The sequence below is a fragment of the Spermophilus citellus genome (assembly GCF_964194105.1).
Source record: "Spermophilus citellus genome assembly, chromosome: 18".
NCBI lineage: Eukaryota > Metazoa > Chordata > Mammalia > Rodentia > Sciuridae > Spermophilus > Spermophilus citellus.
The window spans coordinates 3248671-3272620 of NC_138200.1; the positions used below are offsets into that span (position 1 = coordinate 3248671).

The 23950-nt window shown below is 58.1% G+C and overlaps 2 protein-coding genes across 2 annotated transcripts in view; one reads left to right on the forward strand and one right to left on the reverse strand.

Moving 5' to 3' along the window:
* Positions 1–315: 315 nt before the first annotated feature.
* The window catches only part of LOC308637256 (leukocyte immunoglobulin-like receptor subfamily A member 6), a 38082-nt gene continuing 14447 nt past the window's right edge, over positions 316–23950 (forward strand). Inside the window, exons 1-8 of the mRNA XM_081273584.1 lie at positions 316–496; positions 652–687; positions 856–1140; positions 1278–1580; positions 1796–2113; positions 2356–2658; positions 3919–4107; positions 4220–4593. Coding sequence (XP_081129710.1) covers positions 358–496; positions 652–687; positions 856–1140; positions 1278–1580; positions 1796–2113; positions 2356–2658; positions 3919–4107; positions 4220–4359 — 1713 coding nt within the window. The 5' untranslated portion in view covers positions 316–357 and the 3' untranslated portion in view covers positions 4360–4593. The remainder of the gene's footprint in view (positions 497–651; positions 688–855; positions 1141–1277; positions 1581–1795; positions 2114–2355; positions 2659–3918; positions 4108–4219; positions 4594–23950) is intronic.
* Positions 6426–16553, reverse strand: LOC308637257 (leukocyte-associated immunoglobulin-like receptor 2; the record flags this gene model as incomplete). Its single annotated transcript, XM_081273585.1, has 4 exons — positions 6426–6568; positions 14493–14822; positions 16088–16123; positions 16520–16553. 4 exons carry the CDS (start codon positions 16551–16553, stop codon positions 6426–6428), a joined length of 543 nt encoding a protein of 180 aa, XP_081129711.1.

The window sequence follows — 23950 nt, forward strand, 5'->3', positions numbered from 1 at the left end:
GGAACCTGCTCCTTCCCCAGAGCACCTCCAGGGCCGGGAGACGACTGGCCAGCAAGGACCAGAACCCTGTGCCCAGGACGGGCTGAGGGAGCCCCCGGGAGGCCCTGAGAAGAGGACCAGCCCGGGTCACCCTCACCTGGAAGGGGCCGGCTCAGGAGGGCACCAGGGAGTTTGCTGCTGCGTCCTGGCCCTGGAGGGACGAGGACAGGTCAGGCGACAGCAGAAGGGGTGAGAGGGCAGCACTGCTGTCTGAGCCGCCTGCAGGGAGCCCAGGCCCACCCCACACAGTCCTGGGGACAAGAGCCAGGCTCTGTGAGGACAGTTCCCCTTCCTGTGGGCAGCTGATGTGACAGCCCTATGACAGGCAGAACCCGGCCTCCAAGTGGCCACACCCTGTGTGTGTCTGTCCTCCAGCTCTGTGACCTCCTCCATCTGGACCCTGGGACCACAGGACGACACACCATGACCCCCACCCTCACGGCCCTGCTCTGCCTGGGTGAGATGTGAAGGAGGGAGGAGACACCCTGTTCTGGGGGGACCCAGCCCACAGCCAGGCCCTGGCCACCAGGAGACCCAGGGCCCAGGAGGCTGTGGGGGGACAGGGCCTGCTCAGGCCTCAGGGGCTCCCCTCTCACAGGAACTCTCTTCCAGGGCTGAGTCTGGGCCCCGGGACCCGAGGGCAGGCAGGTGAGTGTCCCCAGCTGTCCAGGTCCTCCTCCTGGGGACCAGGAGCCACCGTGGACAGTTGGGTGGAGAACAGAGTTGGGGGCTGAGGCTGGGGAGCCTGGAGGGGGCTGGGCTGAGGGCTGGGATCTGAGGGGCTGTGCTGAGACCCAGCCTCTGATCCCCTTGCAGGGACCCTCCCCAAGCCCACCCTGTGGGCTGAGCCAGGCTCTGTGATCACCTGGGGAAGGCCAGTGACCATCTGGTGTGAGGGGCCCCTGGAGGCTCAGGAGTTCCGTCTGGATAAAGAGGGAACCTCAGTGCCCTGGGACAGACAGAGCCCACTGGGGCCCAGGAACATGACCAAGTTCTCCATCCCCACCATGACTGAGCGCCATGCAAGGAGATATCAATGCCTCTATGGCAGTCCTGCTGGGTGGTCAGAGCCCAGTGACCCCCTGGAGCTGGTGGTGACAGGTGAGAGGACACTCAGGAGTCCCAGCCCCAGGATCTGCCCTCAGGGAGGGGGTCTGCTCCCAGGGGTCCCTCTCACAGCCCAGCTGAGGGTGGTGTGGGAGGAGGGAGCCGTGAACACCTGCCTCCTTCTCTCCTAGGATTCTACAGCAAACCCAGGCTCTCAGCCCTGCCCAGCCCTGTGGTGACCTCAGGAGGGAACGTGACCCTCCAGTGTGGCTCAGGGCAGGGATATGGCAGGTTTGTTCTCACCAAGGAAGGAGGACACCACCTCACCTGGACCCTGGACTCACAGAAAGACCCCAGTGGGCAGGTCCAGGCCCTGTTCCCTGTGGGCCCCGTGACCCCCAGCCACAGGTGGACATTCACATGCTACGGCTATTTCAGCAGCAACCCCCAGGTGTGGTCAGGACCCAGTGACCCCCTGGAACTCCTGGTCTCAGGTGAGGAAGCTCCATCTTCCCCTGACACCGTTGGGGACATTAAGCAGGGACTTGGGGGCCTTTTCCTCAGAATGGCCCCAAATATGAGAAGGGGGAGAGAATCAGGGTCTCCTGGTCCAGACTCCCAGGGTGTGAGAGGGCGACCTGCAGGCAGGACGGGGGGAGGCAGGGGGTTGGCAGGGTCCAGCCCTCAGCCCAGGCTCCTCTTCCTCCAGGGGTGTCCAGGAGGCACTCCCTCCTGACCCAGCAGGGCCCTGTCCTGGCCCCTGGAGAGACCCTGACCCTCCAGTGTCACTCTGATGTCACCTATGACAGATTCACTCTGTCCAAGGAGGGGGCACAGGACCTCCCCCAGCGCACTGCCCAGCAGCCCCAGGCTGGGCTCTCTCAGGCCCACTTCCTGCTGGCCCCTGTGAGCAGCTCCCACGGGGGTCGGTACAGGTGCTACGGTGGACACAGCCTCTCCTCTGAGTGGTCAGCCCTCAGTGACCCCCTTAACGTTGTGGTCACAGGAGAGGATCCCAGAGGGTGCAGTCAGGGACCCAGACTCTGCACAGTCCTGTTGGGGAGCCCCAGGAGGTGATGGCCAGGGTGATGTGGGGTCTCAGGAGAGAGACAGAGAGGGGCAGAGAGAACAGAGACAGGGGGACACAGGGGCAGGAAGGATCAGAGACAATGAGACAGACAGAGAGCACAGGGTCCTCAGAGAGAGGCCCTGGGGAGATCTCAGCTCAGAACAAGCTGGGGCCACCCTCACCCTCCTTCCTCTCTCTAGGACAGCTCCATGTCACACCCTCCCTCTCAGTGCAGCCGGGTCCCACAGTGTCCTCAGGGGAGAACGTGACCCTGCTGTGTCAGTCACAGATCAAGATGGACAATTTCCTCCTGTGCAAGGAGGGGGCAGCTGATCCCCCCCTGCGTCTGAGAGCAGAGTACCGAGCCCCATGGTACCAGGCAGAATTCTCCATGAGAGCTGTGACCTCAGCCCTCGGGGGGACCTACAGGTGCTATGGCTCTCACAGCTCATCCCCCTACCTGCTGTCACGGCCCAGTGCCCCCCTGGACCTGGTGGTCTCAGGTGAGTGACCCTGACCCCATCCTCTGTGAGCTCAAGGATTCCCTCAGGGCCCTGCCCAGGACAGCTCTGGGTGGGATAGGAGTGAGGGGCCCTAGGGAGGGTCAGCCAGTGGGACTCACCCCTCAGAGAGGAGGGGCCAACGGGGTCCTCCAGCCTGTGCACCCACCCACCACTGGAATCAGGAAGGTGCAGGTGGGCACAGGAGGGTCCTGGGGAGGCCAGGCAGGTGTAGGAGGATGGGCAGAGACAGTCCCCAGGGGCAGCCTGCACCCCTCACCCTCTTGTTTTGGTCATTCTCAGGATCCTCTGGGGACCTGCCCCTACCATCCCCAAGGCTGGTCCCTGAGTCCACATACTTCACAGGGACCCAGGACTCCCCACCCCACTCTGACCTAGCTCTTCTGACTGTCCCACTGGATCTCTGCTTCCTCTTCAAACCTTTCAGAGGGCAAGAATCAAGGGTTTGCAGTGTCAGGAAATGGGCCCCAGAGCTCAGGGCTGGGAGGCATGAGGGGGAGGTCCAGGCAGAGGTGACTCTGGGCCCAGCCTGGGGAGGAGCAGCCAGCTGAAGTGGGGGGCAGGCAGCCCAGCCCTCACCTCCCACCCACCCCAGGAGGCCCTGAGGACCAGCCCCCCACCCCCACGGACCCAGGACCCCAGAGTGGTGAGTGAGGGGCTCTGGTGGGAGGTGGGTCCAGGGCAGGGCTGAGCTGAGGGGGAGCAGCCCCCTCTGGAGATGCTGAAGGGACCAGCCCCTCCCCTCTGGGCCTCAGTTTCTCCCAGGGCAGAGGAGAGGCCTGGCCCTGACCTTCAGGTGCCTCTCAGGCTGACCTTGGCTGTGCCCTGCTGGGAGAGGGGCCTTCGGGGAAGCCTCCAGGACCTGAGTCTGCAGGGCCCTGTCCCCTCTGTGCAGTGACAGTGACACTGAGCAGGGGAGGGCTCAGGGCCATCGGGGGGTCAGGCTCTTTCCCCCAGCTCAGGGCTGAGCTCTGGGGGAGAGAAGGAGACTGGGAGTCAGACCCCCCAGTTCAGGCCCCGCTCTGCCTCTTCCTGCTGGGGACCTGGGTGAGCCTCAGTGTCCTCATACCTTGGTGGGTGGATGGGGTGCTGGTGCCTGTCACATGATTGACAGTTGCAGGTGTCGTGCAGTTGCTCTGGGGCTCAGCTGAACTTTGCTCCAACGTGACTCAGACCCAGTCCTGACCTCCCAGAGCACAGAGAGGGTGAAGGACCAGGGAGAGGATCGGAGGGGACCCTGAGGACCAGGAAGGGCGCTGAGTGGCTCCAGAGAGTCCTGTGGTGAGAATGAGGCGAGGAGGTGTGTCCCAGGCAGGACGGGGCTCCGCAGGTCACAGGTCCCCTCCTCTACTTGGTTCTCAGGAGCCACTGAGACCATCAGCCCAGCGCAGAACAGCTCAGACCCCAGCTCAGGGGAGTCGGGAGGATTCTCAGCTATGGGACTGGAATCTGAGGTTCACGTCCTGGCCAGGGGAGGTGTCTGCCCTGAGTGGACATGTGGGGATCCTGGCCTCCCCAACCTCTGACCTCTGTGTCCAATTCCCAGCCTCACCTCCCCAGGATTACACAGTGCAGAACCTCATCCGGATGGGCGTGGCTGGCCTGGTCCTGCTGGTCCTCGGGATCCTGCTGTTTCAGGCTCAGGAAAGCCAGAGAGGGACCCGAGATGCAGCCAGGAGGTGAACAGGAGAGAACAGGGCACACTCAGAGTGCAGAGCTGGGAGACAAAGGACCCTCAGGAGTCTGAAGACCACCTGGACAGGTGGGGCTGCACCTAAGACTGTCCTGGCAGCAGAGGTGACTGGGTGCAGGACCAGCTGGGTGCTGGCTGCAGAGCCTTCCCCGCCATGCTGTGCACACCCAGGGCTGGCCCACCGCTCTCTGCATCCTTCCACGCGCCAGTCCCCACTGGGAGCTGTGAGGATGCCCCTGAAACACGGGACATGCAAGCCACAGGCTGGTGTCTGAGGGACTGTGTAACAGGTGCTGGTCCTGTGGACATGACTGTTGAAAAAGTCTCATTAAAACCCTGAGAGTCCTGCTGTGTGTTTGCTCTTACTGTGCATGTCCCTTCCTCCCACCCTCCACATGCCGAAGTACCACCACGTCACCAGGTCCTGGTGTAAATCCAAATTCCTCTGCTCACTGCTGGAGTGTAGAGAAGTATCAACCTGCAATGTCACCTAGAGTCACCTCCCGACATGGCTCCCTGGGTCCTGCAGGGTTTCTCTCTTCATGGAATCACTAGGTCATGTGTTGCCCATGGTGACAGAAACAGAGCTTTTCAATGAAGGGACTTGAGAGTCCACTGATAGTTCAGAGACTATCAATGAAGCTAAGGCACCCTCCAGGCCTTCCCTTCACTGGTAGTGCATGTGGTTGATGGCGTGCACTTTCCTGCCCCAGGACCTTGGCTTAGCATTTCAAGGCAGGTGGGCTGCCGGCAGAGCCCCTCAACGTGGGCATGAGCAGCTGCTCTCTCCCTCCACCTTGAGGGGAACTCCCAGGGCAGAGCGTGGGGCGGGTGCTCTTTGCTCTCCTCCCTTCTCTGTCCCAGCTCTGGTCCTGCCCACCTGGTCTCTGCGTGGTCCTGCAGACCTGTGTCCGTCCCTCTGCAGGTGGGCTGGTGGCCATCGTCACCCTGGATTCCTGCACCTGAGCTCAGGTGCTCAGTGGCTCTCCTGCCTGGTCCTAGGCGGCGTCTCTGAGTTCCTGGGTCTGGGGTCTGTGTCTGATGGTAACTGGGGACCCCCTGTCATTGTCCTCCCACTGGGTCTCTGTGTCCCCCTTTCTCCTCCTGGTGCTCCAGGTGCAGAGCTGACCCCTGTGTCCCTTGGTCCTGGAGGCTCTGACCTTGCAGTCCTAGTTCTTTTCAGTCTTGAGGTTTCTGCTGCTGCAACCTCCAGCTGAGAGCTGCCCTCCTGGTGCCGCCCCGAGCACCCCTGTGGCCCTGCCCGTGTCCTGCCAGCCCTTCCGGCCTCTGGTGGCCCTCTAAGTCTATTCCTGGGACGCCCGTCTGTTCTCGAGAACTGCTCACTGTCAGCAGAGCCCCGGGCATCTCTGTGACTGTTTTAGATTCCTGTTCTCACCACTCCCACCTCCCTGCCTGTGGGCTCCCAGGGTGGCCCTGTATTTCCAGCTGTGTTCTCCCCCTGGGGACACCTGGGGTCCACTTCCCGACCGCTAGACCTGTGCTGGATAGGGTCCACCCTAACAGACCCTGGAGAGGTGGGAGAGGTGCTGCAGCCCTCAGGGTCCTGACCACCCTTCCACCCCCAGGTGCCCCTGGCCAGGGTTTCACCCTCTTTGTTGCAGAGGGTTAAGACGCCAGGGGATTGTGGCCTGCAGGCTCTGCAGCAGGGGCTGTCACTAACACTGGTCATGTGCATACTTCTCTGGAAGCCCAGGTCCCTGCTGTGGCCCTGGCCCTGCCCGCCTCCTGCAGGCCTTGGGCTCCTCCTGTCCTACTGTTGCAGAAGACAAGCTGGTGGCCCTGGGTTCCTCCTGCAGCCCCCAGGGTACACCTGGAGTCATCTCCTCTGGCCCAGTCCCTGGGCATCATCCCCTGGGGTGACAGTTCCTATACATGGGCTTTTCAGGAAAGCTAAGGTGTGCAGCTGGGCATGTGTCCAGCAGTGCACGGTCAGCTCTGTCTCTCCATGACCAGGTGCCTGGACAGGGAGCTTCACAGTGCTTCTCAGGGTTTCTGTCCCACATAGGGGAGACCCGAGGGCTGCAAGGGACAGGAGCTAGCCCATCCTGTCCAGGTCCGCCAGGCTCTGGTAAAGCCCCAGCAGGCGGGCTGTGCAGCTCCCTCTCCTGCAGAGCTGGGACAAGGGCAGAGAGCCCAGCATTGGGTCTTCAGTGGACACAGCAATCGTCCACCTGGACCCTGGGGACAAAGCCAGGATTCTCTCAGGTCCCAGCCTCGCCACCCATCTCCTAAGGAGGTTTGCAGATTAACCAGGACGGAGCCCCTCCATGCTCCCTGCACCGCTGACCCAGATCCTCTTGGAGAGGGTTTGTGAGGACCTCCTCAGGACGAGGAAACGGAGGGCCAGACGAGGGTGTTCCTGCCACAGGTACATGGGCAGGCGATGAGGACCACCAGGGGGTTTCCCCTGCTGCCAGGTATTGAACCTAAGGTGTCCTCTCCCACTAAGCTCTTGCCCCAGGCTGAGCCTCTTGCTCAGTTTCTCAGGACCTCACTAATTGCTGAGGTGGCCTCAAACTTGTCATCCTGCTGCCTCCGTCTCCAGAGATGCTGGGATTGCAGGGTAACAGGGAAGTTCTACAGATCAGCTTCTGCAAAGCCAGAGCTCACACTCACTGTTGTTCCCCAGATGTGACATGCAAAGGGTGGAGGTAGCAACAGGGCCCAAGGGGACATGCAGTGCAGAGAACGGGGGAGGGGGGTGCTGGAGGGAAAAAGGGAAGTGGATGAGGCCAAAGTTCAGCAGAAAACAAACCACACTCCAGAGTCTTTAAAGAGACTTGTTATTTATTTATATATTTGTACCAGGGATTGAACACAGGGGGGCATTATCAGGGAGTCCCATCCCCAGTCTTTTTATGTTTTATTTTGAGACAGGATCTCACTAAGTTCCTTAGGCCACTAAGTTGCTGAGGCTGGCCTTGATCTTGCCATCCTCCTGCCTCAGCCTCCTGAGCTACAAGAATCAAAGCCTGGGCCACCATGCCCGGCTCTTGTTATTTCCCTGCGTCTCTGTGCTCATCCCCAGCAGGAAGCGCCAGGTGAGCTGCACAGCCAGGTGCTCAGGCTCTGCTGCTCTGCCCTCCCCTGAAGAGGGAGCCTGCGTCTCCCCAGAAGCATCTCCAGGGCTGGGGGATGACTGCCCTGGCAAGGGGCTCACCACCCTGTGCCCTGGACAGGCTGCAGGGGGATGGAGCCCCAGGGAGGCCCTGAGAGGGGAGGCCCAGCCCTGGGTCACTCTCACCTGGAAGGGTCTGGCTCAGGAGGGCAGCAGGTGTATTTGGTGCTGTGTCCCCTGGAGGGATGAGGACAGATCAGACAGACCGTGGGGGTGGACAGAGGAGACCCCACTCTGTCTGAAGGGCCTGCAGAGACACTGCATCCTGAGAGGGCCACATTCCTAGGAACACAAGACCACGCTGGGAGGTGGACTGTCCCCTTCCTGTGGGGCTCAGGAGCCACCGCCCAGGAGGGAAGAACTGGCCCCAAGGGCTGCTTAGTTCCCCTCTCCTGACACAGAGCTGTGGCCAGGGCAGCCCCAGCAGGGGGCACCAGGCTTCCTCCCTCCCCTGGCACAGCAGGGCCTTTGCTGTGTGTCCTGCAGGCCCCTGGCTGAGCTCCTGGAGGTCAGTGTCATGATCTAGGGATGCACTGTCCTGAGCGCCCCTTTACGGTTCAAGTGTCAGCATTGCCCACAGGTGGCCGCCACAATTTTTCAACCACTGCGTTTCCTCTGCTGCACAAGGAACTAAACCAAAACTCCTCCAAAGACATACCAAAGGCCAAAAATAATACAATGTAAGCCCACCCTGCTGCACTTCTCTAGCCAGCAGGGAGAGGCAGCTGCACTAAGGTTCCACCTCACTCTCTCAGTATGTCCGTCATCCGGGTAACTACAGTGATACATTCTTTCTAATTAAAATAAATTTTAAACTATGTCTGTCTTTCACTTTTTGATGTCTCTATTGCTGTGACTTAAAGTTCTAGTTCACTGTTCTCTTCTACTGCAGTGATTAACTAACATCTGGATTACATTTTTATTCTATGGCAGCTTTTATAGGTAGAAGTTCCATTTAGTCGCACCACACACACACAAACACACACACACACACACCCCTTTTCCAACAACTTCTACTTATTTGTTAAATTTTGAAAATACTGAGTACAGTTATAATAAATAGTTGGGGTTTGGTTTGGGGCTGGGACTGACCCCAGGGCCTCACACGTGCAAGGCATGTGCTCTCCCACTGAGCCACCCCCTCAGCCCCTGTAACAAGTTTTTTACTGTCTTCCTTTACCAACTCCAACATCCTGGTACTTCAGCTGGTACCACACAGAGAGCCAGCAACCCCAGGACCTCAGCAAAGGCCAGGTCTCATGAGACCAACCCCAGGTCAGTTTCTGTGGACGGGTGCTGTGGTTCCTCCCCGCTGCCCGTCTGGTCATGACTGATGGGAGGCCAGACAGTGTTCCCTTACTCTGTAGGGGCTGGACGTGTTCCTGTCAGTGCTCTGAAGCTCTGGAAAGCAGTCTGATCCTCTAGGTATTATTGCCATGAGCCAAACTAGAGCTGCCTCCACCTAGAGGTGCCCAGTCCTCACCTCTGCAGCAGGCCCCTCTGCACTCCTATACCAACGTTCCTTCCACCCTCCAGCGGGGTTTCCTGTCTGGCTGGGAAGACAACCTGGCCCTGGCCCTGGCCCTGCACAGCACCAATAACACCTTTTTCTGCTCCTGTTCAGTGGTACTTTCCTCCTGAGGGGAGCTTCCTGAAGTGCATGTGCGGATCAGAACTCTGAGGTTCCTTCAGGGATCCTCCACGGTCTCAGTTCTCTCTGAGCAGCTCTCCCCTCCCCTGCACTCTCTCCTGGGAACTCCAGCTGCCTGGGTCTCCCGTGATGTTCTGCTCCACTCAGCAGCTCAGAAAATACGTCTCAGTCCCCATCCCTGCGATGAAACCTAGACATTCTCTCAGGGCAGTGGGCATGGGCCATTCTAGGGCAACTTCTCTGATTCCTCTTGCTCAGGGTCCCTATCTCTTGTCACTTGAGGGCTATGGCCTTAGGAAGCTTTCCTTTAAAAATGCCTGGGACCCAGGCCTGCTCCAGATGACCTCCACTGGACCCTTCACTGGCCATCCCTCAGAGACACAGGCTCAGGACTGGCCCTGCAGAGTGAGACTCCATGTCCACCCCAGGGACTCATGCAGCAGGCCTCCCTCAGTGCTGCAGACTTGGCTCATGGCCCACTGAGATCCAGGGTGGCCCCTGTGCATCCAGGCCTCAGAGGAGCCCACAGTCCCAGATACAAGGACTTACTTATACATCAGTCAATATGCCCATCCTGTGGCAATAGGCTGGTCCACGGCCCAGACGCTAGGACCCCCACCTACAGACCCCGGGACAGGTAAGTTTGCACAGAGACTCCAACAGCAAACCCACATGAAGTCCCCACCATCAGACCCACCTGGAGTCTCTAGGTGGGTTTGCTGGTAAATGGGTTTTCTTGACAAAACCTATCTGTAAGGACTGGAATGTGTGCCTACTTCTTCAAATGTGCAGACACCAGTGAAGGTCCTAAGAATCATGAAGAGTCAGAGACACATGGCATCCCCATGGAACTGAGTAATGGACCAGGAACTGACCCTGAGGAAATGGAGACCTGCAAACTGCCTGGGGGAAATCAAAACAATTATCCTCAAGGAGCCCAGTGGGCCACAGGAGGAAAGCCAGTCAAAATCAGGAAAATAATGTACACACAGAAAATCAGAAAGTCCAACAAAGAAATGAAAGCCATGAAGAGGAAGCAAAGAGACAGTCTGGAGTTAAAGAACACAGGGACTGAAGTGGAAATTCTAGAGAGAGCTTCACCAGCAGACTTCACAGAGTAGGAGACAGAGCCAGTGACCGCGAAGCCAAGACGTTGGAAGTGACCCAGGGGTAGAAAGGAAAAAAGACACAAAGGAATGAGGGAAATCTATGGGACACCATCAAGTGGACATGGTACAATTACTATGAGTCTTAGCAGGAGCCGAGAAAGAGAGAAGAGCAGAGAGCTATTTAAATAAATAAGGAAGACAAATCCCCAAACCCAGAGAGAGAAATGAACATCCAGATGTGCAAAGAGGGAAAAACCCGACATGGAAGAAACACCCAGAGATATTCACCAGGAGGCTGCATGATCAAACTCTCAAAGTCAGAGACAACTCCACAAGCAGCAAGTGAGAAGCGATTCACCCCATACATAGGAACCCCAGAAAGACAGCCAAGAGGTTTCTCAGCAGCAATCTTGCAGGGAGGAAAGATTGGGATGATTTCTTCAAAGTGCTGGAGAGAAAGAAAGCCAACAAGACCGCCGTCACCATTGAGACTTTCCTTCAGGAGTGAAGGGGAGAGGGAATCTCCAGAAAAATACAGTTGTAGGAAGTAATCACCACTCTATTTGCCTTTCAAAAAATGGTAGGTGGAGGTCTCCAAGTAAAACGTTGCACATTAACTGAAAGGATGAAGGTACAAACTCTCTGCAAAGGCAAAAATGCAGACTAGTTCAGAAAGTCTGATGCCATCATGGTTTTGGACGTGCCATTTTAACTCAAGATTAAGGCTTGAAACATGAGTGTATTTTTATAAAAACACAATCACCATGATAATTTCCTCTTGTAACAAGAGGAAGAGTGTTACTAAGAAAGAACAAGAACATCAGAAAAGAATTAACAAAATAGGTATAGTAAGTTCTTTCTTATAATAATCACATTGAATGTAAATGAATTAAATTCTCTGATCAAAACACCCAGTAATACTGAGACTTTGAAACATAAGGTACAACTACACACAGCCAATCAGAGACTCCCTGTAGCTCTCAGGACCCACATGGGCAGAGAGTGATGGGACAGAGGGATTCATGCAAATTGAAACCTAAAGAGAGAAGAAGTACCAATGCCATGTCAGGCAGAAAACACTTTCAGTCCAAAACAGTCAGGGGAGACAAAGTCTGGGTGACGAGGGGTCAATTCATCAAAGCGGATGTATGTTTTGGGGCCTGTGTGGCTAAGGCTGGGGTCAGGTAGACTTTCTGGGAAAGGCAGGGCTGGGGACAAGTTCCTGATTCCCAGCAGGCAGCTGCAAATGTCCTGTGGGGAGCTGAGACATCCCATCCTGGAGGTCATTGCTCAGGTGAGAGAAGGAAGCCCCAACTGCTGACCTCACCAAGGCAGGACGGAGAGATTGGGGAATGGCCCTCGCTTGTCATGGGAGCTGCTAGAGCAATAAAGGAGGAGGAGGAGGACAGTGGAGGGGAGGGACATGAACAGGGAAGTGGTACAGGATCATGCACCAAGAGGGACGGAAGACCAGGAAGGTGTGGAGCCAGGGCCCAGGTGCTGGGTGTCCAAGGTGGAGGCCATCCTGGGACACGGGAGCTGACACCGAGGGAGGCTGGGATGTGTCCACGCGGCTCCCTGGTGCAGGTGGAGGACGTGTTCAGACCCTGCAGAGTGTCCAGGTCCAGAGTGCACAGTCCATGGTGGCCCTGGGTCCCTGGGGCCCACATGGGCTGAGTCCTGTGGGCATCTCCCCTGGGCCCTGGGGCCAGGCTCTCTGGAGGAGGCTCTCTTCTATGACCTGAGCCAGCTGTGCCAAGCTTCTCCCAGAAGCACCCCCAGGGCCACTAAGGCCAGCCCAGCCAGGCCCAGGGGACACAGTTCAGTGCCCTGTAGTTCTGGGGGGTGGAGGCTGGAAGCAGAAGGACACAGCAGACTGTCAGGACAGGTCACTGGCAGGTGGCCAAGACCCACCCCAGGGCCCTGAAATAGGAGCCACTCCCCACTTTCCAGGCCAGAACCTGTCCCCGTGGGCACTACCCCATGCAGAGTCCCAGGTGACCTACTATGGGGGAGCTCACTCCTGTGGGTGGGGGCTGATGTCACGTGGGACTCCTAGGAGTCAGAGGCTGGTGAAGGGCTGGGCAGCCTCTCCCCTAGGCTGACCGTGGCCTCCTGAGCCCTTCTCCTGACTGTCTTGTCATTGGGTCACCCTGCCCCACCTCCCCTGCGCCCTGTGTCCCTCCCAGGTCTCCAAGTGAACAGGAGGGCCCTGGGGACAGGGGACTGGAGCACACACAGCTGCCTTTGATCAAACTCAGCTCCAAGTCTAAGGCCAAGGCCACCCTGGAGAAAACGGGGGATGAGCAGCCTCTGCCACCTGAGGATGAGAGGGGAGCTCAGGGCCTGGTGGTGCCCACAGCCCACTGTGAGAACCAGCCATGAGAGGGCAGAGTGTGACCCTGGGCGGGACCAGGGCTGTCTCTGCTCTGCCAGTTCATCCAGCCCGACATCTGCTGGACATTTGGGTGTCCCTGTCCCTCCTCTCAGCCCAAACCCCAGCATCTGAGGCCTTGGGAAAGGGGTCAGGGTGGGTGACCCCTGTGTGTGCGTCCCTAGGGCAGGATGGATGGACTCTGCTGGCCCTTCACTGGGTGACCCTCCTCCCCCAACACCCAGGGTCTCCTGGGGACACAGTGCTGGGCTACAGTGAGCAGGACCCAGAGTGCATGGGGCTGGGGTCCCAGGTGCATCCCCAGCCCAGTGCACCCTGGAGCTGACCTCCTGAGCTGGTGATTGACAGAGCTCTGGGTCTGCAGGTCCCAATGGAGTCTCAGTGCACAGGACCGTGACACGTCACCTCACAGACATGGGGAAAGCCCTGACAGGACCAGGGTCCCCACAGCATGGGGACAGGGAGGGGGTGACCGAGGGTCCACACAGGGTCTCCTCCTCCTGGAAGGTTCCAGGCAAACAGCAGAGGGGGCAGGTGGGACTGATCCACCCAGACAGCTGGACCAACAGGACAGACAGCGGGGGACACTCCACCCCGTCACATGGACAGGGAGGCAGAGGTGACCATGATGGTCTGGGGTCAGGATGGGGTGGGCGTCTGCGTGACCACTCCACACCTTGTCACCTGCCAGGAGCCGCGTCCCTGCCCTGGGGCCACATCCTGAGAGGTGCAGGGTGTGTCGTGGCCCCTTCCCGCCAGGTGCCTGCTCAATGTGGAGTTCACGGTGGTCTCTACAGAGCTGACCTGCTTTACACCAGTCCCTGTGTGCCTGCCTGGGGCACAGGTGGAGTCACACACCTGAGGTCTCTGGGCTCCTGTGGGCCATCCCTCACCCCCCACAGTGTCCTCTAACTCCTGCCTGGGCCCTCTCCTGTACCCTGGATTATGGTGACCTTTGCAGACCCCCAGGGTGGGCAAGGAGACCTGGGGACCCAGGTGGCACCTGAGCTGATCCTGCTGTGCACCCACCAGCACTCACCAGCAGGTCCTGGTCATGGGCAGACAGGGTGGGTAGCCTCACCAGGACACAGAGTCAGGAGGTCCAGGCACTGACCTCACCTAGGGGCCACTGTGCCACCAGTAAGTACCCAGGATCCTGGGGACCTGTCAGAGCCTCAGGATAAACTAGTGAGTGCCCCCAGACTGACTGGGGCCCCACCCCTGGACACTGTGCATCTGGCCCACCCCTGGACACTGTGCATCTGGCCCCCAGGATGTCTGGGTTACAGCAGAATTCAGAGAGAAGGGAGAGAAGACTTGGCCCTAAATGGAGAGTGTCCCCTGTTTCTCTCTGGGATGGGCTGACCCTCCTGGACACTAACCAGACTGAGCACAGAGGACATGGACCATCACATCCCAAAGCTTCCCCAGTGCCCCTTCCAGCCCAGGTTAGGGTTATCCCTGGGCCAGGTGACCTGCCCAGTGGGAGGGGACTACACCAGATGTCACCCTCAGCCACCCAGGCTCTGGCCCCATGGGAAGGACAGTGAACCCTCCATCTGAGTGAAGAGACACTGTTCTGGAAGGGGTCTGCCCCCAGCCATCTCTGGGGACCCCTCCCCACCCAGCAGCAGGGCCAGCTCCATGCCCACCCCATGCTGGACCTGTGCCCAGGTCACACAAAGTGGCCATGAGACCAGGGCTCCAGGGACCTAAGGGCATGAGGGCTGAGGGGACACTGTGCAGAGGGAGGGGCCTGGGGTCAGGTGGGGGCAGGAGGCTGTGGACAGAACGGCAGCTGGGACAGGGTCCAGGACCTGGGGACCAACCTGATGGTTGAGCTGGGACTGGGGTGGAGGCCTGGGTGACGTCCTCCCTGCTCAGCACCAGCCTGAAGTCTTCACTGACCTCAGACCACGTGGACTTTAGGTAGCGGCAATGATAACGCCCAGCAGCGTCCTCACTCATGGAGGGGAACAGGAACCTGGCCTCTCGCTCAGAAGGTGAACTGTTCCTCTTATCCCAGAACAGGGGACTTCCCTTCTTCTCCAGGCGAAACTCCTCAAACCCAGCAGGGGCCCGGCACACGATGGTCACGGGCCTCCCCCGGGGGATCTCAGAGCCTGGCTCAGCAGAGTTGGAGGGTCTGGGCAGGGCCCCTGGAGGAAGCAGACAGCGGCTCAGCGTCCACTGGGAGGAGTGGCTGAGCCACAGATTGAATTCAGGTGCACAGCCCAGGGTTCTTGGGCAGTTTACAGAGCTGTGCAGCTGCGGTCACTCTGTGGCTTCACAGTTATCCACCTCCCTGCCTCCCTCTCCCTGGCTCACCTCCTGGGTCTCCCTCCCTGTGTCCTTCCTGTGTCCCCTTCCTCTGTCCCCTCCCTGTGTCCCCTCCTGTGCACATCCTCCCTACTGTGGCAGCTACTCTCCCACCTGGTGAGGAGGACCGGACCCCAGGTACATCCTGCTTGGCTCAGGGTCCCCAGGGAGCCTGGGCATCCTGGCCCTGCTGTGTCTGTGCCCAGCCCTCCCTGTCCTGGGCCAGGTCCAGGGGCCTCTGCTGAGCCTCTGCCTCGGGGTGTCCTCTACACTGTCCCCTCCTTCTCAGCCTGTTAGCACTTGCTGGAGGGTCACCTGCTGCACAGCTGGCCTCCTGCTCAGACCCCTCTGCCCACTGGAATGTCCCACCCTTGGGCCCACCCAGGCCATCTCCTCCCCTCATCTCCCTCAGTCCTGGTCCTTGTCTGTCCACTCAGAGCCCCTCTGTGTGCTGCAGGAGCAGGAGAGGCACAGACACAGGCTCCTAGGGAGGGATGACGGGCAGGTGGAGACCCTGTCCAGGTCCACTGCTGTGACCCCGCACAAGTGTCCCTGGGCACATCAGGGCACAGAGGAGGTGACACTGTGCTCCCTGGGACATGGGGCACCTGGCTGAGACCTAGGACAGGTTTAGGGCCCCTGCCCCACCCACAGGGCCCAGGGTGGGAGAAGCCCAGGTGCCTGTCACTCAGGACACTGCAGCCAGAGGTGGAGCGAGTCCAGGGGCCTCTTGGAGGGCAGCCACTGGCCTGCGTGGGGACTGTGGCTGGTAACGGTGTGGGCTGCACAACTGCTGAGGGGCAGGAACGGACGCTCTCCACCAACACGGGTAAGTGGGAGAGGCCAGGCCTGCTGACCCCACCTACCCACTCCCAGGGGGCCATCAGAGCATCTTGCCGCGTCCCCAGACACACAGCCACCATGTCAGGGGAGAGCACTGTGCTCAGCCCAGGAAACCACAGGAGACAGGCAGAGACCCCGGGACCTGATGAGGGCCACACTGGGGTTGCCCACGCGTGGGACACTGTTAAGGTCCCCAGGCTCCTGGATCCACATGCCCCTGTCCACAGCTGCCCTGGGAGGAGGCCCTGGGACCTGCACTCACCCTCCTGTGCGTGGATCGCCTGGCCCAGGCAGAGCCCTGGAAGAGAAGCCCAGTGAGAAGAGCGCCCGGTTCCCCCAGAGCTGGGCCAGCAGGGCCTGGTGGAGCCTGGGCACTCAGCCTCCCTGCTCCCAGGCCACCTGCTCCCAGGGTCAGGGTGGCCTTCTTCCTGCTCTGGGGTGGCTGCGAGACCTCCAGGTCCCCTTCCAAGAGGCTCTCTGCTGCCCAGTCCTTCCCAAGGCTGGGCCTGTCCCCAACCCAGTGTCTGTCTCTAGGACCCAGTGCTCCTGGTCACACTGAGCCTGGGCGGAGGTGAGGGGCAGCCCCAGGGAGGGCACAGAGGCTGCTGGGTTTGCTGGCTCAGGCCTGTGCAGGGAAGGGACCTGTTCTGCCCGGTCACCTCCCCCCACCCAGTCCCCACCTTCCAGGACTCACCAAGGGCCAGGAGGACAATGGAGCAGGGGGCCATGGCTCATGCTCCTGCAGCCTCCCTGTCTGGAGCTGGCCCCACAGAGGACACAGGGGACAGGATGTGCTGGCTGGGCCCCTCTGGGGAGTCTACATCATGCCCCACAGAAAGAGGAAGAGGTCGCTGCCTCCCTTCCTCTTCCCACAGTGACAGAGGGAGGCCTCGGCTGCTGGGACATTCTGACCTGTGCTCACAGGCGCTGAGTGTCCCCTGACCTGGGCCTCACTGTCAATCTAGGGGACAGTGCTACAGACTGACTGGGTCCCACCAGCTCCACAAAGAGCCACTGTCTGTCCTGGGAAAGACGTTAGACCCCAAAAGCTGGGTGTCCTCGTGCTCAGTGTGGGAACCGCACTCCCGCTGAGCCTCTAAGGGAGCATTTGCCAAAGTCCAAACAGGACATTAACCCCTTGAGGGTGTCCCAGTGTAGATAAAGACTAGACCAAGGAGGAGCAGGCCAGAGTGGAAGGGACGGTCCCCAAGTGCCCTGAGCACAGCCCAGGTCTCACCTTGATGGCGGTGCAGACCTGAGCTGTGTCAGGGCCTCGGGGATCCCAGGGCAGGAAGGAAGCCCAGGGCTCAGCCTGGTTGAGGGTCAGGGGCAACCCCCCTTTGCTTACCAGGTTCCAGAAGCCCCTGCTGCATGGTAACAGTGAATTCAAGCTCTTGCAAACCTGCGTGGGCTGTGGAGTCCCTGTGTGTAATATCCACCAGTGCCGTGTAGGAAGGCACCACAGTGGGGTTCATTTGACATGTTCATAGTGCACACAGCAGTCTGCCCACGTCAGTCCCCAGGGCTCCCTCCTCCCCCACCCCCCTCCCCTGCCTTCCTTCACTCTACTGGTCGGTCTTCTTTCTACTAAGTTAGTTTTAGTTGGTGCATTTCTGTTACATATAAATTGATAGGCATCCAGGTCTGTTCACACTGCACACAGCATGACCCGGTCCACTTCCCTCCCCAGGTCCTCCCTGTTGCCCTCCCTCCTTCCTGATCCTTGGTCCCCAACTCTCCCTCTATTTTTGTAAGATCCCTTTTTTATTCCCTTTTTCTCTTTAGGTTTCACAGAAAATACCATAATTTCATTCTTCTTTTTGGTGAGTAGAACTCCATTGTGGGTATAAATTTAATTTTCTTTATTCATTTATCTGTTGACAGGCACCTGGGCTGGTTCCATAATTTGGCTATTGTGCATTGTGCTGATCTATACATTGATGGGGCTGTGTCACTATAGTCTGCTAATTTTGATTCTTTTAGATACATACCAAGGACTGGGGTCCCTGGGTCATATGGTGGTTCTCACTCTAGTCTTTTGAAGAATCTCCATATGGCTTTGCAAAGTGGTTGAGCTTCTTTGCAGTCCCACCAAAAAGGTATAGGTGTCTTTTCTCCCCACATTCTTGCCAGTAGCCGTTGTTATTTGTGTTCTCAATGATGGCCATTCTAACTAGAGTGGGTGGGATCTTAGTGTGATCTCACTTATGGCTCTGATTGTTAAAGATGTTGAACTTTTTTCATATTATTGTTGGCCACTTGCATTTCTCATTTGAGCAATGTCTCTTCAGGTCATTTGGCCATTTGTTGAGTAGGTTATTACTTTTTCGGGTGTCATGATTTTTATTTATGTAATATTGTTTTTATTTATTTCCTATTGAAAGAGAAGCTGGCAAAGATTTTGTTGCATTCTCTGTATCGGATCTAGAAGTCTTCTGGGGCAGTGTTTTGGTTCCTTTAGATATAAGATCATGTCAACAGTAAACAAAGATATTTGGACTCCTTCTTCTTCTATTTGTATCCCTTTAATTTCCTTTTCTTGCCTGATTGCTCTGGCTACAGTTTCAAGAACTGTATTGCCCGGGTGTGGTGAAAATGGAGATCCTTTCTTCTTTCTGATCTCCGAGGAAATGCTTTCAGTTTCCCTCTGCTCAGCATGATGTGGACTTTGGGTTTGTCACATACAGATTTCATGATGCTAAGGCGAGTTTCTTCTGTCCCCAGCTTCATCCGTGTCTTTTTGCTTGTTATTTGCAGTGCTGGAGACTGAACCCAGGGCCTCGAGCCTGCTAGGCAAGTGCTCTACCACTGAGCCCCACGCCCAGCCCCCTTCACTCTTTCTAACATGAACATGTGGCTGAATTTCATCCAGGGCATTTTCTGCTCAATCTGGAGAATTGTGTGATTTTCCCTTGGTTTTATTTGTGTTATGAATTTCATTTTCTGATTTTTGTATGTTGAACCAACCTTGCATCCCTGGGGCGACTCTAACTTGATCATGGTATGCAGTCTTCCTAAAGTGTTTTGAAGGTGAGTTGCTGTTATTTTATTATGAGGTTTGGCATCTATGTTCATCAGGGATATTGGTCTGTAGTTTTCTTTTCTTCATGTGTCTTTATCTGCTTTTGTTATCAGGGTGATACTGGCTCCTGAATGAGTTTTGTGTGCTCCCTTTCTCTCTCTTTCACAGAATATTTTGAGTAATTTTGCCTTGATTCTTCTTTAAAGGTCTGGTGGAAAATCAGGTGAGAATCTATTTGGTCCTGGCCTTTTCTTTGTTGGAAGGTTTTTGCTAAATTGCTTCACCATATATTTGTTTTTTAAGATTTCCGTATCATTGGGATCCATTTTGATAGGTCAAATGTGTTTAGAAATACGTATGACCTTCTGTCTTTTCCAACTTATTAGAATACAAGGTCTCAGTCATCTCCAGTGACCCCTGGATCCCAGCTGTCTGTGGTGACACGTCCTTTTCCTTCAGTGTCCTTTGGTCTGCCTTGTCCTTCTTTTGGTCAGTCTGGCTAAGGGTTTCTCAGTCTTGCTGACCTTTAGGAAGAACCAACTCTTTGTCGCATTGAGGCTTTGAATTTGTTTAATTGTCTATTTCCTTCATTTGGGTCAAACCTTATTGTTTCCTGTCTCATACTGACGTTGGAAGTAGTCTGTCCCTGAGCTTCGAGGGGTATTTGATGAATCATTTGGTTTTCATTTGGGATCTCTCTGGTTGTTCATGTGGGCACTTCATGCCCTGATCTTCCCTCCTAGCACCACCTTCATAGTGTCCCCGAGACTGTCCTAAGAAGAACCAAGGGCAGGGGCCACGGCTGCCCAGCCTCAGGGGGGCGTGAGGTCAGCCAGGCCACACAGGCTCTCCTGAGAAGGTGGCGAGGTCACCTGCACCAGCAGGACAGAGGGTCCCCACCCCCAGCTGCCCCTTCCTCTGCCCTCCCTGTTCTTAGCACCTCCTGATTCTGGGCCATCGCCACCAGCCAGAGCCCCGGAGAGAGGAGCAGCAGGAGATTCCCTCTCAGGGTGCAGAGGACCAACACCCAGCTGGGCTTAAAGGGTCAGTGTGACCTGTCCAGCCCTCAGGGACCCTCTGTCCTGCCCACAGGCCACACCATTCAGGCGACCCTGTGGGACCTCATCCAGGGGGCGTGGCTGGCGGGTCCCCCATCAGCTGCCAAGGTGGAAACTCAGGACGGGGTGGCCCTGCTGCCCACGTGAGCAGGACGGTGGAGAGTCTGGGCGCAGGAGCTGAGACGCCCTGAAGAAGGGGACAGCCAGCTGCAGCCACGTCCTGGGTGAGGTCGGCCTGGGGACTCCACAGCAGCCCCCCTGCAGTGCTGCTCAGAGATGGTGCAGGACAGAGAGGGCCTCACACCTGAGAGGACACCACCTTGGAAACCCTGTTCCCCTCATTGGGGTTCTCAAGAAAACCCCTGACCCGGCGGGTCCCCTGCAGCACACAGCTCTGCCCACAGGAGCCCCCACCTGGCCCTCGGCCTCTGGGATGGTCCCAGGCCCACTCCAGCCTCCTGTCCACCCAGTGCCCTGCTGGCTGCCTGAAGGTGGCCCAGGATTTCCTCCCCAGGAAGGAGACACATTTTCTCTATTTTGAACCAAAGATTGAAAATGACATTTTCCACATGGCGACATTTTCATGTGAATTGTCATGGATACTCCTCTTCCAGGAACATTTTCCTTCTGAGTCCTCTCCCAGTGTGGACAGCTGAAGGCTCTGCCCACCACCTGCCAGGTCCTCCCACAGCACACAGCCGAGAGGAGGAAGGAGGGACATGGGCTGTCACTGGGGACCAGGAAACCCTAGAGGGGAGACAGGAGGCCTTGCCAGACCCAGCAGCTGCCCCCGTCCTGCCTCTGCCCCCTCTAGGGGATGATGCTGATCTCAGCGCAGGACGAGAAAGGGGGTGAGCAATGGCCACGGTGTGAGACCTCACGCAGCTTCTCTCAAACCCCAGAGATGCCTGACCTGGCTCATGCTTCCCTCCTGGTGCTGGGTGGGGTCCAGGCCTCCCCACTGCCCCTCCCCAGCCCTCCTTGATGTAACCGTCCATAGAGAAAGTGAAAGAGCAACCCACGCTGTGGCCTGTCCACTCTGGGAGAAACCAAGGTCATGGTGAAGACTCCTGGGGATTTATTTATAGTTAATGACACATAAATATTTATCATATTTGAGGCACTCAGTTTGTCGAGTTGGGATATGTCTACACTGTGACATGAGCTCCACACTGAGCTCATGGACACACCCACAGCACCACAGCTTCCGTTCTCGTTTTTTCTTTCCGTGGTGAGAACACTGAAGATCCACCCTCTGCACATTACAAGTAGATGATGTGGGTGTGTTCACAGCAGTCCCCAGAGCTGGGGTGGTGACTCAGGAGATGACAAATGGGGTTCCCAGTGTGGTTCTACAGGACGCAGGACTTCCGGAGGATAGTGCGTGCCTTGGTGACCACAGCTCGCAGGACCTTCAGGTTCCACTTGGTACTCGAGGCGTGTCTTTGTCAGGGCTGGGGGGACACCAGGACCTCAACACAGGGAGCGGTCACCCAGCCCCACCCAGTGGGACAGCAGCTGGTCTCTGCCCTTCACACTGTACCTGCTGAGGGTTTGCTTGTTGTTGAGGCAGGACTCTTGTGCTGCCCAGACTGGCCTCCTGGACTCAAGACATCCCTGGGCTCCTGAGCTTCTGAGTAGCTGGGACCTCAGGAGCCCAAAGCCTCACTAGGCCCCACAGGGCTTTGAAGGGGGAGCTTCTCCCTCTCTGTGCTGTCCACGTCCTCCTCTGAGATAATGGACTGTGGGAGGAGTCGGCCACTGGGCACCAGGAGCAGCAGGTTTGGTGGGAGGTGTAGTGCCCTCCACCCCTGTCACAAGGGCCCCACCCAGGACCATGCCTGCGCCCGTGGCCTTCTGCAGAGGGCTCATCCCTCCAGGCAAAGGGACCCCCTCAGCACTGAGCAGAGTTGGACTTCCCCGGCATTCATGAAAGACACAGGGGAACACAGCACCATGAAGCACCTGGGGTAGGAAGACAGATCCTCCAGAGCTGACAGAGACAAATGTGCACCCTGGTCTCTGAGCGGTTATCTAACTGAATCTCTCAAAGTCGACACAGTAAGTCAGCAACAAGAACGCAATAATATCACCAGCTCGAAGAGGATGCTTTACTCATTTCAATTATAGGAGGAGACGGAGGAGACGGATGCAAACAGTGAACCCTTAAAAGGCAGAGCCCAGGCGGAGCCACAGCTCAGCCCACTGACCACTTCCTGTCAACCTCGTGGACAGCCCCTGGGTGACCTGAGAGGGCTGTTTACCTTGTGGGAACAAATTGAAGCCCGTCCTTGCTCCTTAGGGATCCTCCCAGCACCAGCGGCCTGCAGAGGCCCCGCTCCACTCTGGGGTCCAGGGAGGAGAAGTGCAGGCCCCTCCTTCGCCTCCTACAGAACAGGGTCCTCCAGGAAGCACGGGGAGGGCCCCTGAAGAGTGTGGGCGTCCTGGGCACAGCCAGGCTTGCAGCGTGAGGTCCCTCTGCCGACCAGTGCTCAGCCTTAGCCACTCGCCTCAGGTCTGGACAGTGGAATGACCACAGTGCTCCTAGGAGGACAGGGCACCCTGGGGTCCCACTGGAGGGGCCCTGAGGTGGCAGCACCTGCCCTGTCAGTGACCAGGCAGGTGTGTCTGGGGACTTCCTGTGGGAGGGCCCCTCTGATGGCCCCTGATGGCCAGAGTTCATGAGACCCCACCACTGTCCCAAAGGTCACATCAGGCAAGTCAGACCCATGGGTATCAGGAGGCGGTAACTCCCCTTTGGGGCGTGTGGCATGGACACTGGGCTCCACAGACTCCCCAACATGGGTGTGAGCACCAGGTGCTGGTCAGCAGGACGTCCCCAGGAGAGGGACAGCAGGGCGGGGCCCAGAGCTGAGCAGCCCTGGCTGTGTGCAGTGTTTCCTGGGATGTTCGGAGCAGAGCTGTTCAGGGGGAGGAGGAGGAACACAGGGCCCAGGAGGGTCTGCGACACCAGCTCCCAGCGCCTACCATGTGTGAGGGGACGTGGCTTCCCCAGGGGACGTGGGCCTGGGAGGACACAGCGTGGGGGACGTCGCTGGGGCAGGTAGCTGCAGGGGGTGGCCAGGGGAGGATCCAGGAGGGCCTCTGCTCGTCACCACCTCCCACAAGACCACGTCATCTTGCCATGGAGGTGGACACTGTCACCCCCTGGAGTCTCCTGCAGGAGACCTAGGTCACGGGCAAGGAGACGGTGTCTGGCCCTGCACCATGACCCAGGATGGCCAGTCTCCCTGCCTTGCTGGACAGGCTGCAGCCACAGGAGGTTTCAGAGACTTGATCGGGGCTCAGGGGGCCAAGGAGCTGAATTACCTCCAGGTAGTAGGTCCTCCCTAATTTTAGTCTTCATGGCCAATGTGTTCACAGGAAGCCCTGTGGGAGGACACGGATGTGGAACACTGAAGGCCGGGAACTTGGGGCACTCCTGTAACCCCACAGCTCGGAGGGACCACACAAGTCCAGCTCCCACCTCTCCTGGCCCAAACCCAGGCTGCCCTGCCCTGGAGGAGAAGCCGGCTGAGCCTGTCCACATGCAGGCCCTGCTGTCCCCACACTCCCACCGCGAGGGGCAGACAAGAGCTCCACACAGGCAGCAGTGGCTGCGGGACCAGAGTCCCTGCTCAGGAGGACAGGGCAGTGGAGATGAGCGGGCACTGAGAGCAAGAGCTGGCCCAGGAGGAGCGTTCGGCCCCAGGAGACAGGGGCTCCCCGGGGCAGGAAGGGCTCAGCTTCCTCCCCAGGGAGATGTGGGATCTGGGGCTAAGGAGGGGGGCCATGAAGGGGACCATGAGCAGGGGAACCCAAACCAGCTACAGGAGGAGCCCCCAGGTCCTTCCCTGGCCCCTGCGTCCTCTGTCCCCACACGAGCTCCAGCTGGCTCACAGCCAGGTGCTCGGGGTCTGCTGCTCTGCGCCCACCTGCAGCAGGAACCTGTTCCTTCCCCAGAGCACCTCCAGGGCTGGGAGACGACGGGCCCAGCAAGGACCAGAACCCTGTGACCAGGACGGGCTGAGGGAGCCCCAGGGAG